The sequence below is a fragment of the Mustela putorius genome, unplaced genomic scaffold, assembly GCF_011764305.1.
Source record: "Mustela putorius furo isolate JIRA1106 unplaced genomic scaffold, ASM1176430v1.1 tig00003845_pilon_pilon_pilon, whole genome shotgun sequence".
In the NCBI taxonomy this organism is placed as follows: Eukaryota; Metazoa; Chordata; class Mammalia; order Carnivora; family Mustelidae; genus Mustela; species Mustela putorius.
This window is the reverse complement of record NW_025421998.1, coordinates 38,927,454-38,943,676: the sequence shown is the minus strand read 5'-3', so window position 1 is coordinate 38,943,676 and position 16,223 is coordinate 38,927,454. Positions and strand designations below refer to the sequence as shown.

The 16,223-nt window shown below is 42.5% G+C and overlaps 1 protein-coding gene across 5 annotated transcripts in view; it reads left to right on the top strand.

Annotated features, from left to right (window-relative positions):
• Window positions 1–16,223, top strand: part of SLC25A13 (solute carrier family 25 member 13) — a 180,299-nt gene that overhangs the window by 86,369 nt on the left and 77,707 nt on the right. For all 5 annotated transcript variants that reach the window (XM_045062725.1, XM_004767839.3, XM_004767841.3 and 2 more), the window contains 2 exons: window positions 1,964–2,103; window positions 15,946–16,092. In XM_045062725.1, coding sequence (XP_044918660.1) covers window positions 1,964–2,103; window positions 15,946–16,092 — 287 coding nt within the window. The remainder of the gene's footprint in view (window positions 1–1,963; window positions 2,104–15,945; window positions 16,093–16,223) is intronic.

Here is a 16,223-nt window from a genome sequence, read left to right as displayed (position 1 = left end):
CCTCTGTGGGGCCTGCTTCATGCAGAGGTGTGGAAATGGAGAATGGAAAGGAGCCACGGATTTTCTGGGGGCACTGTCTCTTGTACAACTTGTGCGTAGCACCATTAGAACAGTCCCTGGCACACGAGCAGTGTCTGAGAAAGGTTAGTCACTGGAATTCCGGGTTAGGAATTTCTTCTCGGATGTTTAGAGCTGTAAAGAAACTTGTTTTTCCTGCTTAATTTATTTCATCAAGGATGACCATTACCCCCACTCTCTTGGGTGGGAGGGGGGGTCTGTCTTTCTTTTTTTTTTTCTTTTAAACACCAGTTCTTGTTTCACTTCCTTTTTCCTTATGTCCTCTCTGTTTTTCCTAAAAGTGGGAAGGCAGAATAAAGTCAGAGAAATTAAGGGTCGTACTTTAAAACTTCTAGTGTTACTGTCCTCATTAGGGCCAGCCTGAGATTTTCTGTAACCTTTTATAAAATTTATGCCCAGTGTAGTTCTGATTTTTACTGCCTTCTCTGTGTAGGTAAACACCCATCCTTCTGCTGATGGCAGCACTGCTGTTTCTTCATAGCCAAACTTAAAAAAAAAAAAAAAATCCTGGAAATGTTAAAAGCATGGAATAAAAACTTGGGGTTATAATGCGCTAGAAGTAGGAGATTTGGGGGAACAGTGGAAACCTGTGCCAAAGTTTTTGGCTCCTTTCAGAAACCTAAAGGATTATCTTCTTTTTTCTTTTTTAAAATAGGTGCAAAGGGGGGGAAAAATCCCGAAGTTATCAGGCATAGCTTGGTCATAAAAGTGAGCAGGTTTGGTAGATATATTTAAGGAAGTGAAGGCCAGGACAGAACCTCATTAATATAATAATATGTGTCCCTCTGCCTTCCACACACACATTTTTGTTGGGAGAGAGAGACTTGTAAAGAGAAATGTGAAGCTTTAGAAAAATCAGGTTTTCCCTGTTCTTGTTTTCTTTGTCAGTTTTCAGACGATTTGTGATAGAGGCCCAAATGAGGTAAAGGATCAGTACAAGTACATTTGGTGCCCATCTGAAACGGGATTCTGTGGGCACGTGCAGTGCCGAGTTGAAGAATTGGGCTTTGGACTCTACTCCCCATCACCTTTGTCTTCAGGTGCCTTTCTCTCATGACCAGTGGAACTTCTTAAAGCTCAGATAGAGTCAGCACTGTTGAATATGTGCTTCAAGATCCATCTAACTGATTTCTAAATCCTCAATAATTTTAAAAAATGGAAGTGTATTTAGCATACAGTGTTGTATTAGTTTCAGGAGTACAACATAATGACTTAGCAATTCTCTGTATATTCAGTGCTTACCATGATAAATGTAGTCACCATCATGTGTTCCTTAAATTCCACATATGAGTGAAGTCCCATGGTTATTTGTCTTTCTCTCTCTGACTTATGTCACTTGAAGACAACACAAACAAATGGAAGAATATTCCATGCTCATGGATTGGGAGAACCAATATTATTAAATCATCAAGAACTTTTTAATGACTTGAAAAAGGACTATATTGAAGACTTGTATAGTGCTGTATGTGTTTCTATATGTGTATATGTGTTTCCTGCCACTAACAGTTGAATTATGTCCCCTGTGTTTAGAAAATAATATTTGTTGAAACAAAATATGTGAGATGATGATACTAGGTTTAAATTATTATTTTGGTTTGGTTTCCCACTTCCTTCTAGGTGCATGAGCGGACACACGCACACATGAGTGTATATGTTTGTGTGACTTCTTGATTTTTTTTTTCCTCTTTATTAGTGGGACTTTTAATTTTGGGTTCTTCACTAATTCATGAAGATTCCAACTTTTATTTTTGCTACGGTTTTATAACCTGTGTTGTTTTAAAATTGAATTATTTTTGTAAGAGGAAAATAACAATATCCTTTTAATAACTTACTATATAAGGATAAATCTGATTTGTTTTAATCAGTCTTTCTTTTCTCTTTTCAGAGGATGTTAAGCAAGTTTTTGGACAGACTACAATTCACCAACATATTCCATTTAACTGGGATTCAGAATTTGTGCAACTACATTTTGGAAAAGAAAGAAAAAGACACCTGACATATGCAGAATTCACTCAGTTTTTACTGGTGGGTCCAGCTCTTAAAGTGTAAATAAGTAAAACTGGGATCCTGATTTACCTCAAAATCACTAACCTGGCCAAACCATCCTATTTGAAAGTATTTCTTTATTAGTATGTAAACAAAATATCACTAAATGGGTTCTTACAGACTGTGTAGAATCCCTTCTTGTGGAAAGGAATATGCATTGAGGCCCAAGGAAATCAAGTGATTTGCTGAAAAGTCATATAAGTCGGGGAGGGGGCAGGATTGGAACTTGAATTCTTGACTTACGACTAGTTCCGCTGTTCGCCGATATTTTATTTTCCTTTGAGGGATGACAGACACGTCATCATCAGCCTCTAACTATAGAATTATTTCACTTGAGGCCTTTTATAGACAAAGGCACTGGGTCTGCAACTTGACTATAGATTGAAATCACCGGGGGAGCTTTAAAAAACAACTGGTATCTGGGTCCCCCACCTCTAGAGACTAGATTTGACTGGGCAGGGGGGCAATGAGAACCTGGGCATTGGGATAGTGAAAGCTTCCCAGGTGCTTCTAATGTGCAGCTAAGTGTGAGAAGCGCTGTTCAGAGAGCACCTGCTGTCCATACCCAGGGTTAAACTCGGGGTGGTTTACATTTCTGGGGTTCACCTTCCTTGGCCTCGTCCCTCTTGCCTTTCTCTCATCACCACCCTTGCCCCATTATGGTCTCACCATTTTGCCACTGATGAGGTCCGTGGGCGAGTAATAACAAAATATGATTGCGGTTTAGTTTTCCTCCTGAAGCACAATTTTTAAAATGTTTTAATTCCAGTATTAACAGTTACTAGAGGTCAATATCTGTATGGTATGTAGGCTCTATGATAAACCACTCTTTCTTTTGGACTTCGATGCATTTGTTTTGTTTCTCTAACGATTAAATTTTATTTATGTTTTATTAAATATAATTTTAAAAGACTCACTTAAGGCCATTACTTTGCTGTGTTTAAATTCTTGGTCTTGAGGAAAAATTTGCCAGGGAAATTACCTTCTTTCCTTTGTCACTAGAAATGTCTTCGGGGGTGGGGGGAGCTGTTTCCTGATGCCTCTGTTTATTTCCTGTGCTCAGCACTTTGCCAGAGCCCTCTGAGGAGTGGTTGGAAGCTGGAGTGTCGGGGTGGATGTGGAGGGCTCAAGAGCGCACACGCAGGCCGCCATGTGTGCTCTTTCAGTCAGCGTTTTGCGGGATCTGTTCTCAGGCACCAGCATATGTAATAGGTTGACTTTAATAGGACTTCTCTTTTTGACTTCTGGTGGTTTTGTTATGATACGTATAATTTGCCATGCTATTTATTTAGTTTGCTTTTATGTGCCAGGCCTTTGGGAACTTAAAGCAAGATGTTTTAAACATACCTTTATATATTTTTTTAAAGTGTTCAGGTCTATGAATCCCCCTTTTCCGTTCTGTGTAAACACAAACCTACTTAAATAACTCAGGTGGGGAATGGAATGTGAGTTATGGATTTTTGCTGTTGTTTACACAAGACATTGGTGCGCAGTAGGAGGTGGTATTCGTTTTGATGAGGAATAATTACAATAATGCTATTGAGACAAATGCCTCAAATTGACTTTATGGAACACAGCCTAATTAACTTTTAGCCTTAATGGGATGTTAGCAGTAGTAAGGATGATCACGTTTCCCTTTTAAGCAGGTATCAATTATGCTGAATTGAGTCGGCTGTAAGCCACTCACGGCGGCTTCTAGGCCTTCTTCAAGATACGGAGAAGCCAGAGTCAAAGCTTAGATGACTCAGGGATTACCGATTGTTTCCAGCTGCAACTTACAGGGCATTCACTTATATTTGACTCCTTTTTATAATGTTAAATGGAAAAACAGCCCCTAGTGTCCTGCATGGGATGATTTTTGACTTTGTAGCCAGAGTGCAAGTGCTGAACATAGACTAGATTAACGTGGTTATGGTGGATAATTATCTCAGCGAGGGCCTTGTTTTTGTGCTGTGCTCCAGGTCCAGATCTAAAGGAATTAATGGATGTATCATGATAGAATCTCTATGAATGTCAGGGAAATGCTGGTTTTGATGTCTGTCATTGGGTTACTCTCCCCTTCCCCGCCGTTTAAATGTTTTGTTGGCTTCCTGTGAACTCTTTTCTGAATGCAGGTTTAGCTTCAAACCCCTACTCCAAATGCTTTGTTTGCTTCCTTTGGGCTCTTTTTTGTAGGCAGGAACTTCTTAAAAATACAAGAAAGCTTAATTTCCTATATTTTGGGCTCTTGCTTTGTCAAGCACACACCCGCCGTTCTGTTTTAGGGCGAGGCTCCGAAGTAGACAGCAGCTCCCAGGCAGGTGCCAAGGTTGTGAAGGCAGATGCTGGAGCCTGGAAAGGCCTGCCCCGGGGCTTGTTGCTACCTATCACCTGACAAGGAAGAGGAGCAGCCCCAGGGACAGCTGAGAAGTGTGTGTGTTTTCAGGGAGCCTTAGTGCTATGTAGAGAAAACCCTGCTGAATCCCACAGACGTCCTAGAAGGGAGGTCAGGTTGGTTCCAGCCAACTCAGGTCTGACGTTTGTGGGTTACCTGTGCTGATAGACCTACATGGGCTTGTGACTGGTGAGCAGAACTGGTCTTGGCGAGGTCAGATTTCTGTTTCCTTCCCTTAATGAATGTTTCACTTTATCTGAACAAGGGTGAGTTGGTTATAAGCCAACACTGGGCTGTGAGGACTCTGCTCACATGTCCCATTGTGTACTGTCTGGCCAAGCTGCCCTCTGGCCAGGGTGGGGCTGGTCACAGGCGCTGCTCAAATGCCACGCTGTGTGTCGTTTTGTGTACTTTGGTTTTTAACTTCATAAAGTGGTGAATCAACTTGATATTCTTTGAGTCGAACCTGCCTGACTTATACTTTCCCTGTAAATGATAGTGTTGAAGCAAGAGCCAGGGGTACAAAGACTCCTTCCCAGAGTCGTGTTCCTAGTTGGTGGAGAAGGATTTCAGAAGTGAGTGGAAGTCCTCTTACTTCATCACTGACGCTGTTGAATTTACTAGGGCTGTGTTTTGTCTGCTGGCTGTGATGCATCTGTGTGAATGGGAGTAGTTTGTTATGGAGGTATGCATGTTAAAATATTATGAATATTTCCACATCCCTCTGTTCCAGTTTTATGGTTTCTAGTTGAAAAATGGATTTTAATACACAGAATTTTTTAGAAAACGGTATCTATACCCGATGGAACTCTTTTTCATAAATGGTATTAATGTAAACTCTCTTCCCTGTTTGGAGTTATTTCTTGTGGCTTTGGTTATGACTTGCTTGTGACAAACCACCCAGTTGAGCAAATGTTTGCTGAACATGCAGGGTTTGTGCAGAGGCCTTGTGCAAAGCGCCAAGAGGTACAGAGATAACAACTTTTTAGATACTTACAGTGCACAAGTCTAGGGGTCATTTCTGTGTTTATCCATCTGACGGGCTCAGAAGAAACAGCTGTAAGCAAGTGGGTACACCCTACAAGGCTGCTCTCTTACAGCAGAAGCCCTCAGGAGTTTGCAGCATAGGCCCTTATGGCAGCTATAAAGCTGAAACCAACACTCAGGTGTGCTTAGGGGAGCATCCAAAGTATAAACTTGAAGGACCAAATAGTAGCATAAGTACGGCTAGTTAACCTCCCCGATTTATAGTTGAGAAACAGGCCTTTCACTTTAGGTCTCTTGGCAGTATCTCATTTGTGATTTTGATTTGCATTTCTCCAATGACTAATGATGCCAAGCATCTTTTCATGTGCTTATTGGGGCATTTTGTTACGTTCTTTGGAAGATCCATTTCTAGCTTGTTATTGGGTGAACATCATAGGCAAATGTGGGTACAGAGTGAGAGGCCTTTTAAACTTTTTTGCCAAATTATTCTTTTGGTGCTAAGATTCACTCTTGAAAATAGAAGTAATAATAGTAACTGTCTTTATAATTTACAAAGAGCTTTTAAATACTCTGTTTCTGATAATGACATCCCAGTACCATGAGAGGTAGTTATCATTACCCCCTATTGTATGGGAAAGAATAAATGGACTTTAGGTAAAAGTTTGCATTTACAGGTAATATTCTGAGGAAAGTGATACTGGCTTTTCATTGGGTTCCCTAAGGAGTACACAGAAACTATTCTAGAGTTTAGCTTCTTCTGTAAGATCACAGACCTGTGATTCAAAAATAGTATGTTGTTTCCATTTTATTACATTTTCTCCAGGGCCAAGGCTATGAAAAATTAGTTTCGGTTTGTAGAAGGGGCTGTGCTTCTGAATGGTGCACAGTCATGCCTTGCTAGACATTTGATCATTCCTGACCCCCACCGATTAATTGCCCAATATGATAAGAAAAAGAGGCCCTTAGTAGGGGGTGTGTGTTTCTGTCATTTTCAGTTACTTTTTTTTTTTTTAAGATTTATTTATTTTAGAGAGAGAGCACGAGTGGGAGGGGCAGAGGGAGAAGGAGAGAGAATCTCCAGCAGACTCTGCACTGAACACAGAGCCCTGTGTGGGGCTCAGTCCCACTACCCTGAGATCATGACCTGAGCCAAAACCAGGCGCTCAACCGACTGAGCCCCTACCCCCTCCAACCCCCGGCAGGCATCCCTGTCATTTTCAGGTACTTTTTGATGATCTTTTATAATCATGGGTATATATTTCATATATAATTATTATAATTTTAAAATAATCTACACATTAGGAGATTCTAGTTGCTCCAGATTCAGAATAGAGAAGCCTAGGGTGGCTACCAAATGTAATATGTGCGTTAACTAGAAATCTGTTGTTACTGGTTACCTCTCACATAGCATTTTCCAGCTTAGAAAGTGCTTTTACTTGTATTTGTCCTTGTGATGATCTTAGACATTAAGCATTTGCTCTTGTTTCTGTATGAAAGACAATCACACAGAGGCTTAGTTTTCTGGAATTGTTCAAGGTGAGATACATGGAACCGAAGCTAATTTTAATTTTCCTAAGTCTCTATCAACGTTTTTCAGAGTTTGGGTAAAATTTTTCTGAAGTGATTATTTTAAAAGACAGAGTCCTGGGACTGTCTGCCTCTCAGGAGTCTGATTCAGCAGGTCTGGATAGGGCCCTTCCACTGAGGACAGAGAAGACTGGTTGGTCACTTTCTTCTTTTTTTTTTTAAGATTTTATTTATTTATTTGACAGAGATCACAAGTAGGCAGAGAGAGAGAGAGAGAGGAGGAGGAGGAGGAAGCAGGCTCCCTGCGGAGCAGAGAGCCAGATGCAGGACTTGATCCCAGGACTCCAAGATCATGATCTGAGCCGAAGGCAGAGGCTTAACCCACTGAGCCACCCAGGCGCCCGGTTGGTCACTTTCTAATGCAAGAGAGAAGCAGCAGTGGCCTGGGTTGGATGGTAATGCTGATGAGCCAAAGGACTGGACTCAAGAGAAGGGATACGCCTGGCCAGCCTTGGGATTTAATAGGATGGAGATAGTTAAGGACATGGTAAAACTCCCAGTTCACAGATTTTTCAAGAGGAGTTTTAGGTTCAGGCACGTGGAAGGATGGTGATGGGTACTGAATGGGGAACACGGAGGAGGCTGTTTTCCCAGGGGCTGCAGGGCAATGCTTTGCTTGTAATTGCTGTTCGCATGTGCACAGCTGGGTTGTTGCCCCCTTTCTCAGTCTGGAGGTCAGATGATGCTATAGGAGTCCCACAGTACGGGCCCACGGACATGGGCATTTCCAAGGAATTCTTTTCCACGTTTTGTGAAGCCAGGACACTTCTGTTTCCAAAGGCCTTCCTCTTCTTGCTCTAGGAAAAAGAGTCATCAAGAAAACAACAATGCTCTGAATTCATGAAGAGGCTAGATTTTGAAATTTGGGTTGCTTTAGTTACCCGAGAAACAGGATTGCCGACTTGGGAGGGAATGAAGCTAAAACTGTCTCTGAGTGTCTTCTCCTCAAATGGAATTTAGGAGTGAAGTTTCCTGACCCAACGGCGAGCCCTGAACACGAAGGTGTGCGTGTTTACTGTAACTTTATTCAGGTCCCCCTTTTGTCAGAAGAGGGTGAGTCATAGCTGATGGAGCTGGGAGTAGCACCTGGGAGTCAGAGCTGTGTCTCGTGCCCTAGACTGGACACCCACACATTGGCAAGGATCTGAGGTTTGGATGACAAAGCATATTCATGCTGATAATGCAACTGAACAGTTTCGGTTCTTTTTGCGAAGTGAGACTGACCCAGTATTTTGGCTTCTGGTCAGCATGTTGTACAGATATGGTCTAGTCTTTTCAGTATAAAGTGGACATCATGGTTATTCAGGTTCTGAGTCCTAGAGAGTAGAGCTGTGGAAACTACTATTCCCAGGCGCTGGTGGTTGTCACCTTCCCTCTCCGGGCCAGAGATTTGCTGCTCCTAGTCAGCTGTGGTCTGGCTTTCAGAGTCCCCATCATTTACAATGCTGTATTTGTCATGCCGTCCTAGTAGAAGGCAAAACTTTCAACACAAAAAAGAAATTGTCCTCCCCCCACCCCACCCCAGCACCACCAAACAGAGGGAAATGTAACCTTCAGCCATGGCAACATCAAATTCTCATGCTTTGGAATTGATGGAACACTTTGAGTGTGAAAAAAAAACAGTCACTTGTCGTAGAACTCAACCAAAGCCGTGATGTTTAACAGGTTGGTAGACAATAACAAGGTCCTTGTTTAGGATCGAATAATCCAAGCCATTTGTACCTCCCTTTTGTCCCTCACCTTACCATCTGTATTAGTTAAAATATCTAGACCATGGATCTTTAGTAGTCAGAGACCAGGATTTTATTTTCATTTTTAACATGTGAGTACTTTTTAAGTTGGACCAGTTGGAGATGAAGTACAGCTTCGGTATTGTTTCTTCAGTACAGCCCCACCTTGGTATTCCAGAGTGAAATGATTGAAAGTAGCTAATGTTGTTTACCCTCAGCTCTTCTCGGAGATTAGATTGTATTTTGTGTTCAGCTGGAAGGCGTTGCTAGTTTGTTGATGGGTGATGGAATATGTGATCCTGTCCTGGTCACTTGGAGGATTAGATGTAGGACACGTGGCATTCGTGTTGCCCTTTCTGCTCTCAGGGCAGAGGAAATCAGAATTCACCATGCTGCTGTGTCCATGGTGTTCGTCTGCTTGCTGTTTTGCTGAGCAGCCGGTAAAAATGAGCATCTCCCCAGCCACTACCCACTTTGAAGTTTAACATTAAATCCCAAGAGCGAGGCAGTCGAGATGGACGAGCTCTGTACTTGGTTTCTGCTGAGGTGTTGCTGTGTGTGCAGTCCCACGGGCCACGCGGCTTCTAAAGACTCCTTCAGTTAAAGGCCCCATCCGGTGACCTGGGGAGGAAATTTCACCCTGAACTCTGAAAGTCTGACTGCGTGGGTGGAACATGGAGGCACAGAAAGGTGTTAAGAATGGGAACTGCTTATCTCTCTACCTAGTCCTTTACTAAGTTCTGTTTTTAACTCTGTTTAATAATATGTGGATCTTTATTTTAACCAGATTTTTCCCCCTCCAGATTAGCAAAGGATTGTGAAAATGAAGCAGATACCTGTATGTTGAAGAGGATACAGGTTCTGATACTCGAGGTGATACAGAGTTTTTGTGAAGGAAGGCTGAATGGGATACCATATTTTTAAAGCGAATCTTCATACATTTTCTTCCTTGTTTTCATAAATAGTTATGTGCATTTTTGCCAGAATTCTTCTACCAGGACTCCTAAAAGAGAATTCTTTTGAGTCATATCCTCATTGATAACTCCTTGCTTTTATTGAAGTTCTGGTTATTTTTTTTTAAATTCACAACTGTACAAAACACAAAACATGCAAACTAGCCAGGGGTCTTTTTTGGTATTCTTGGCTTTATAATATAAATCATCTGGATCTGCTGCTTGTTTTGAAGGTCTCTTGGTCTGTTTTGTTTTGTTTTTGTTCTGATAAATTGTCCTCGGGCTGATGCACAAACTTGCATATCCGAATAGAGGTGGAGAGAATTTTTGCATTCAAAATATACCCACTTGAAAATTGGAGATTATTAAGGAAATGACAGGCCTGGAACTATTAGAAGCATGAATGTTAGACCTGAAGTGGTATAGCCCCCCCTCTATATGTTTATTTCTGTACAGCTAGCAATTTTGAAGAGTTTGATTTTGTTCTTTCCCTCCAGCAGTCTGAATGGGTGTGCTGAAGTAGTTGGAAACGGCTGCAGTAAAAGCCTATTCCATTAATCATCATGCAGCAGAATAGTGGGAACAGAAAACTGTTCGCTGGCAAATAAGAAAGAGAAATTGGGCCTCCTTCCATGTGTTTGAGCACGACTGCCTTCGAGATAGCCCTGCGGCTGCTTGCTCTGCGACCTTCTGGCCTTGGGTGAAGGATGGCCCTTTCTCCTTAGTCTTTGCTGTCCCCAGCAACAGCTCTTAGCAAGGGACACTGGTGAGATCTGAGCTTCTTTGGCAGGGCTGCTCCGTCTTCCAGCTCTCTGGGTTTCCCACCAGTCCCAGGTCCTCCATTTTATTTCCATACTCACCTTTTGGATACTTGGTTCCATTTTATGGTCACCTGGCTGCTCTTCCTGTGTACTATGGGACGATCTCCTCTATTTCTGCTACTGTTATTTTTTCCTTCTGGTTTTTCCTAGGCCATCCCCCTGAAGGGAATAGGCAGTCCATATAGGTTAAGGTTGCGGCTCCAGAGCTGGACCACCCAGGGGCATGTCCAGTTCATCTTCAGTGTCATGTGACCCTGAGCAGCTCTCGACCTCGTTGTCCCATCTACTAAAGGGAGGGGATGGTAGGGCCCACCTCAGTCCTTTGGGAGGATTCAGAGAGATGAAATAGGAAAACACAACAGTTACTACAGCGTAATACACACTTAATAGCACTTAGTACGTGGTAGCCTTTGGTTTTCTCCCCTCTGAGATCCTGCTGTCTCTCTTCCCCGCATTTATATTTCTGTCTCTATCTCTAGCTTTCTTTTGTTTATAGCTCAGGTTAAGCCCATCTCCCTCCAGTTTCTCATCGTGGCCAGCTGTCTCGTCTCTTTCCCCTTAGGTGTTCTCCCCCCCTGGTGGATTCTTCTGTCTCATCATCCAAGGGGAGAATTATTTGAGGTCTGTCTTGCTTCATTTTTATGTGCAAGTCTTCGTCAAAACTTTTCTTAAAATCTCTTATCCAGGTGTCTGTTACAGTGGTCTTACTCACAGGTTTACCCAAAGCAGCATCAGCTAGTGGTTACAGATCCCAGCCTTGGAGTCAGAGCTAGCTCAGGATAGATAGATCCCAGCTGTATCACCTCCTGGCTGTGTGATTTTGGGCTAATCAGTTACCTCCCAGAGCTCCAGGTTCCTCTCTGGGAGATGAAGATCATATTTCTTCACAGGACTATCTTGAGGCTTTAATGAAGTACCATGTTTTCAGTTCTTGGCCCGCCGCTGGCCGGTAGTGAGCGTGCCTAAGCATTCGTCTGTTACTGTTCTCTACCCGGTCTGGTCTTCATCTCGGTTCCTGTGGCTGCTTCAGAATGACTCAGCAGAGCCACTGTTCCTTACAAGGTGATCTTTTTTAAAGACTCAAAGAACTTACACTGAAAGGGTCTTTAGGGGATTTTAAACCATTCACCTCAACAAAAATCAGAGCTCCCACTTAGTAAGTGCCGGTCATGCATGACGTCTCGTTTTTACAACCCTCCGCAGTGGATGTTGCACGGGCTCTGAGATATATACTCCCCTAATCCTCCTCGGAGTGTCATGATTGATATTTGAGCTCTGCTCATTCCTGTTCCAAACTCCAGATTTTTGTCATCACAACATATTGCTTCCATAACTCCCTGTATGAAAATAAACAGGTTCCTTGACTTATGTTCCTCAGCCTGTCATGGCACAGATATTGCCAGTGACTGGGAGCCTGCTACTTTGCAGTGTAGCCCCCTTCACTGCTGGAGAGTTGGACAGGTTAAAGATTTTGGTGTTTTGTGCTAAAACCTGATCCCTGTATTTTTTTCTCTGTGGATTTTTTTTTTCTTTTTAAAGAAGTACAGGGAACCAGTCTAACTTTTTTACCTGGTAGTCCTTTTAACCTTTAAATATTTGAATGTAACTCTTACTTCTCCCGTTGTTCTCTGTTCCTCTGCTCTTTTTGGAAAGCTCGCTCTTTTCCTTGTACCCTCATCGTGCATGTCTGGGCTCTCCGTTCCACTTTTATCCCCCTGGGTTCAGATCTAGGAGCCATTGGGGTCTGGGCTCTGTGGGTATGCATTAGATTCGCCTTAAGCAGCTTCAGAGGTGCCGGTGAAGAGCTCTGATTTTCAGCTATTCTGCCATCAATAGCAAGGCTGAATATTTATTTCAAAAGCCATTCATTCTCAACTGAAGTGTTTATAGAGGCCCTGTGTGTTGGCTCCCTCAGGCCTCCTTATTTGTCTTTCCTTCACTCAGTCTGTTAGGGTTGTAAGTGAGCAGCGCCAGGAGAAGACCTTAGATTTGGTTCCTCCTGTCTCTGCTCTTGTTGGGAGAACAGTCCTAGCCCTTGGAGAACATAAAAGACATTTTTGTGAAGGAAAGTGTTTGAGAAATTATACTGTTTTCTCCTGAAAATTGACAACAGAATATCTGGAGCATTAAGAATTTTAAAAGCAAACTTGAATTTTTGTCTTTTCATAGTTACTAAGATTCCTAAATATCAGATGTATTTTGTCATCAGATTCCAGACAGGCACATGATCCAGTCTTCTGAGGTGCTGTGCGAAAGCGATAGCAGCAGCGTCAGTGGGCAGAGCTGCCTGGGTTCGCATTCCAGCTTCGCGGCTTCCCAGGAGACCTTGGTTTCCTCAAATGCCATGACAAAGTTAATGGTCGAGCCCACCTCTTATGGTTGCTGTGAGCAGGAAGTGACTTTAAACTGTGACAAACTTTAGAACGGTGTAAATGCTGTTCACATAGTGGTTGTGTTGGTTGAGGTAATAGCTTTACTTCTTCACCCAGAAGAAGAAATAATCATGACATAAACAGTTGCTCTTCACAAGGCAAGCTGCTTTTGGTTTGAGGAAACACTTAACTAAATGTTTTTACTCTATCCTACTATGTAGAGAATGATGTTCAGTTAGCTTCTTGTTTTTTATAGGATTTATGGTGACCCCAGTCTTTCAGAGCTGTTAGAAATGTATTCTAAAGTTGTTCATCATGAAAGTAAAAATGCTTTCGTGTTCTGCAGTGGGGGGGATCAGAAGCGGGTAGTGACACCATCCCTGTTATCACAGATGCAGCCCCTGGTTTGACTCTGGAGCACCCACCCCCACCAGGTTGTCCGTTTCCCAATTTGAAATTCCAAGTGGGTTGGTCTTAGTGTTCTGAGGAGAAGAGGGGGCCAGGAATTCTGGGGGGTGGCCAGGGTGAGTGATGCCATTTTTGGAATCCTGATCTGAGGAGCCCTAGGTCTCTAGATGGGTTATGAGCTCTAGGGGAAAATGGTAACTAACTGAACACACCTTCTGCTGTTGTTGGGAATAATTTTGCCTTACAATAGCTTTAGCAGTGGGTCTGGCAATTTGAAGGAGACGGTGTTCATTTACTTTCAATTGAATACATACTGTGGTCATTTTTCACTACAGGGTGTTTAACAGTTGGTTTCTTCCTTCCTCTCAAATTGGAGGCACTTATATAGAGAACCCCTTTTTGTTTAGTAGAGTGATTTGTTCATCAGTTGGTTTTATGGAACACCTGTCACTGAAGGTTATATCTGTGGTTTATTGAGTACCTAGTATATCTGAGGCATTCTGCCTATGCCAGTAGATGGATGAACAGGGCGTGGTCTCTTTTCCCTGGCAGGTAGGGAAAGACAGGAATATAAACAACTGCTTCAAGTAAGATGGAATAAGACAAGTCACAATTGAGGTGTGAGCTGGGAGCCACATGACCACATCAGTTCTTTCCAGCTAAGAGACCTGCTTATATTTACTTAAGTGGTGGCATTGGAGTTAAGCCTGGAGGAAGTGGTAGGATTTCAGGAACTAGGAAAAGAAGCTGCAGTCTACACCAGGTGGAGGGAGGAGCGCAAACAAAGTTGGGATGTGTGGAAGGTCTGGAAGGACTGAACGTGGGGTGCTGGAGACCAGGCTGAGAGTAGCTCCTTGGATTTAGTGATGTGCCATGGCGTGGCCTTTCCAGGAGACCCACGTGGATATATTCTCTGTGCACTTAGGGATTCTGGTCCAGCAGAGAGGTGTGGGGGATTTGGATCTTGGAGTCAAGCCTTCTGAGAAATCTTTAAGGCCTAGGGGAGTAGAGCAAGGGGACTTGAGGACAAAGGGCTGACAGAAGCCTCCTTCCACCAGGGAGATTACGGTCCCAGAAGAGACTTGGGACCGGGACAGGTTGGATCAAAACTGGCAGATGCCATGACTGAGAAGAAGCCTTTGAATAGGATAAGAACTCTGATTCTTGCTGTTGTGTTGTCTTTTAAAATTTTTTTTAAAATTTAAAATTTTCAAGTTCTACTAAAGTATTAAAAGTATATTATACTGTGACTCACTGTGTTCCCATTACGCAGTTTCAGTTATCAATATTTTATCAAACTTCCTTCATCTCCTACCTTTCTGGGGGAAGAGAAGGGAGATGGAGCACTTCAAGTGCATCATTTCTGCAGTGCTTAAGTTCTCACTAGTTTGTAAGGGACAGTTTGTTTTTATACTACTCTCAGTCATTGTCTTGCCAGAGTTTAAAAAAATAGTGACTCTCCCCTTCCAATTTACCCCAACTCCCTTCTCCTCTCTAACACCCCTTGTCCGGTGAAAAAATAATGAATACTGTTTTTCTGAAAATAAATAAATTGAAAAAATTAAAAAAAATAAATAAAAAGCCAAAAAAAAATAGTGACTCTCTATCAACTAATGACACTTCTTTTTGTTTAAATAATTTGAAGTCCTTGCAGTGGTTTTTAATTCCACAGATATCAGTTTTCACTGTGAGGGCCTAATCACGAAATAGGCAACGTCATGAGGAAGATAATGAAGTGCCCTCTGCAGACAGGATGCTTCTCCCACACTGCACCTGATGGGGTTTGATGGCAGCTGTTTATTTTGTGTGTACACTAACTCCTTGTGAATCACAACTGAAATCTAAATTGGGCTTCCTGTCTAGATGGGAGGAAAGAAAACAGTGGTACTGTGAGCTGACCCACATACCACCCAGTTCCTCGTTCTGGAGCAGCAGTCCTCATTTGGGACCTGTGGCCCTCTCTGGATGCATTGTTGTCATGCTCTTGGTGGTAAAGAGGCTACCATCCTCTAGTGCAGAGAGAGAGAGGGGAGGGATGCACTGGACAGCTCTCCATAACAAAAACTTAACCCTCCCAAAATAGCAGTAGTGCCAAGCCTGAGAAACTGTACGTTAGAGGAACAGCATATTCCAGAGAAGCTCCTTTTTCGGTTTATTACATCACATGTTTGTGTACCAGGTTACCAGTGAGAATTTTTCTGTCTTCTTTGGAGAGAGCTTAATGTCCCTGTAGATGTTTTTCATTGGATCATCTGCATCACCTAAGTTGGGTTTGGCCGTATCTCTGGGCCTTCCAGACGTCATTCCAATTTTTATTTTCGTTGTGTCCTCGGACTCCAGCAGAACATGAAAGTGATTTGGTTTCTCTGGGCAGGAGATTTAAGGTAGAATGCATTTTCCAAGACATGTTCACTGGTCTGAGCAAAGTTCTGTCTGGGGAAGAAGAGGATAGCTTGAGGGTGTTATTTAACAAGCTGGTAATGCTTGTTAAATCAAGATACGATCTGTATTTCTTCACCCTGACTTGAAACTGAGCAGTCTTTTGTAGTAATTAGTAAACATAAATTATTTCACTTTCATTATTTGTAGGAAATACAGTTGGAACATGCAAAGCAAGCCTTTGTGCAAAGGGACAATGCCAGGACTGGAAAAATTACAGCCATTGACTTCCGAGATATCATGGTCACCATCCGGCCCCATGTCTTGACACCTTTTGTAGAAGAATGTCTGGTAGCTGTAAGTTTTAACTTGCCCTAATGAAGCAGGTTTGTTTGTTTGTTTTTACCTGGCAAAAGCTCACTAAATAAGGGATTATAAGAACAATTCTTTAAAATTAAGTGGAGTTTTTTCAGTTTAAAACAATAACC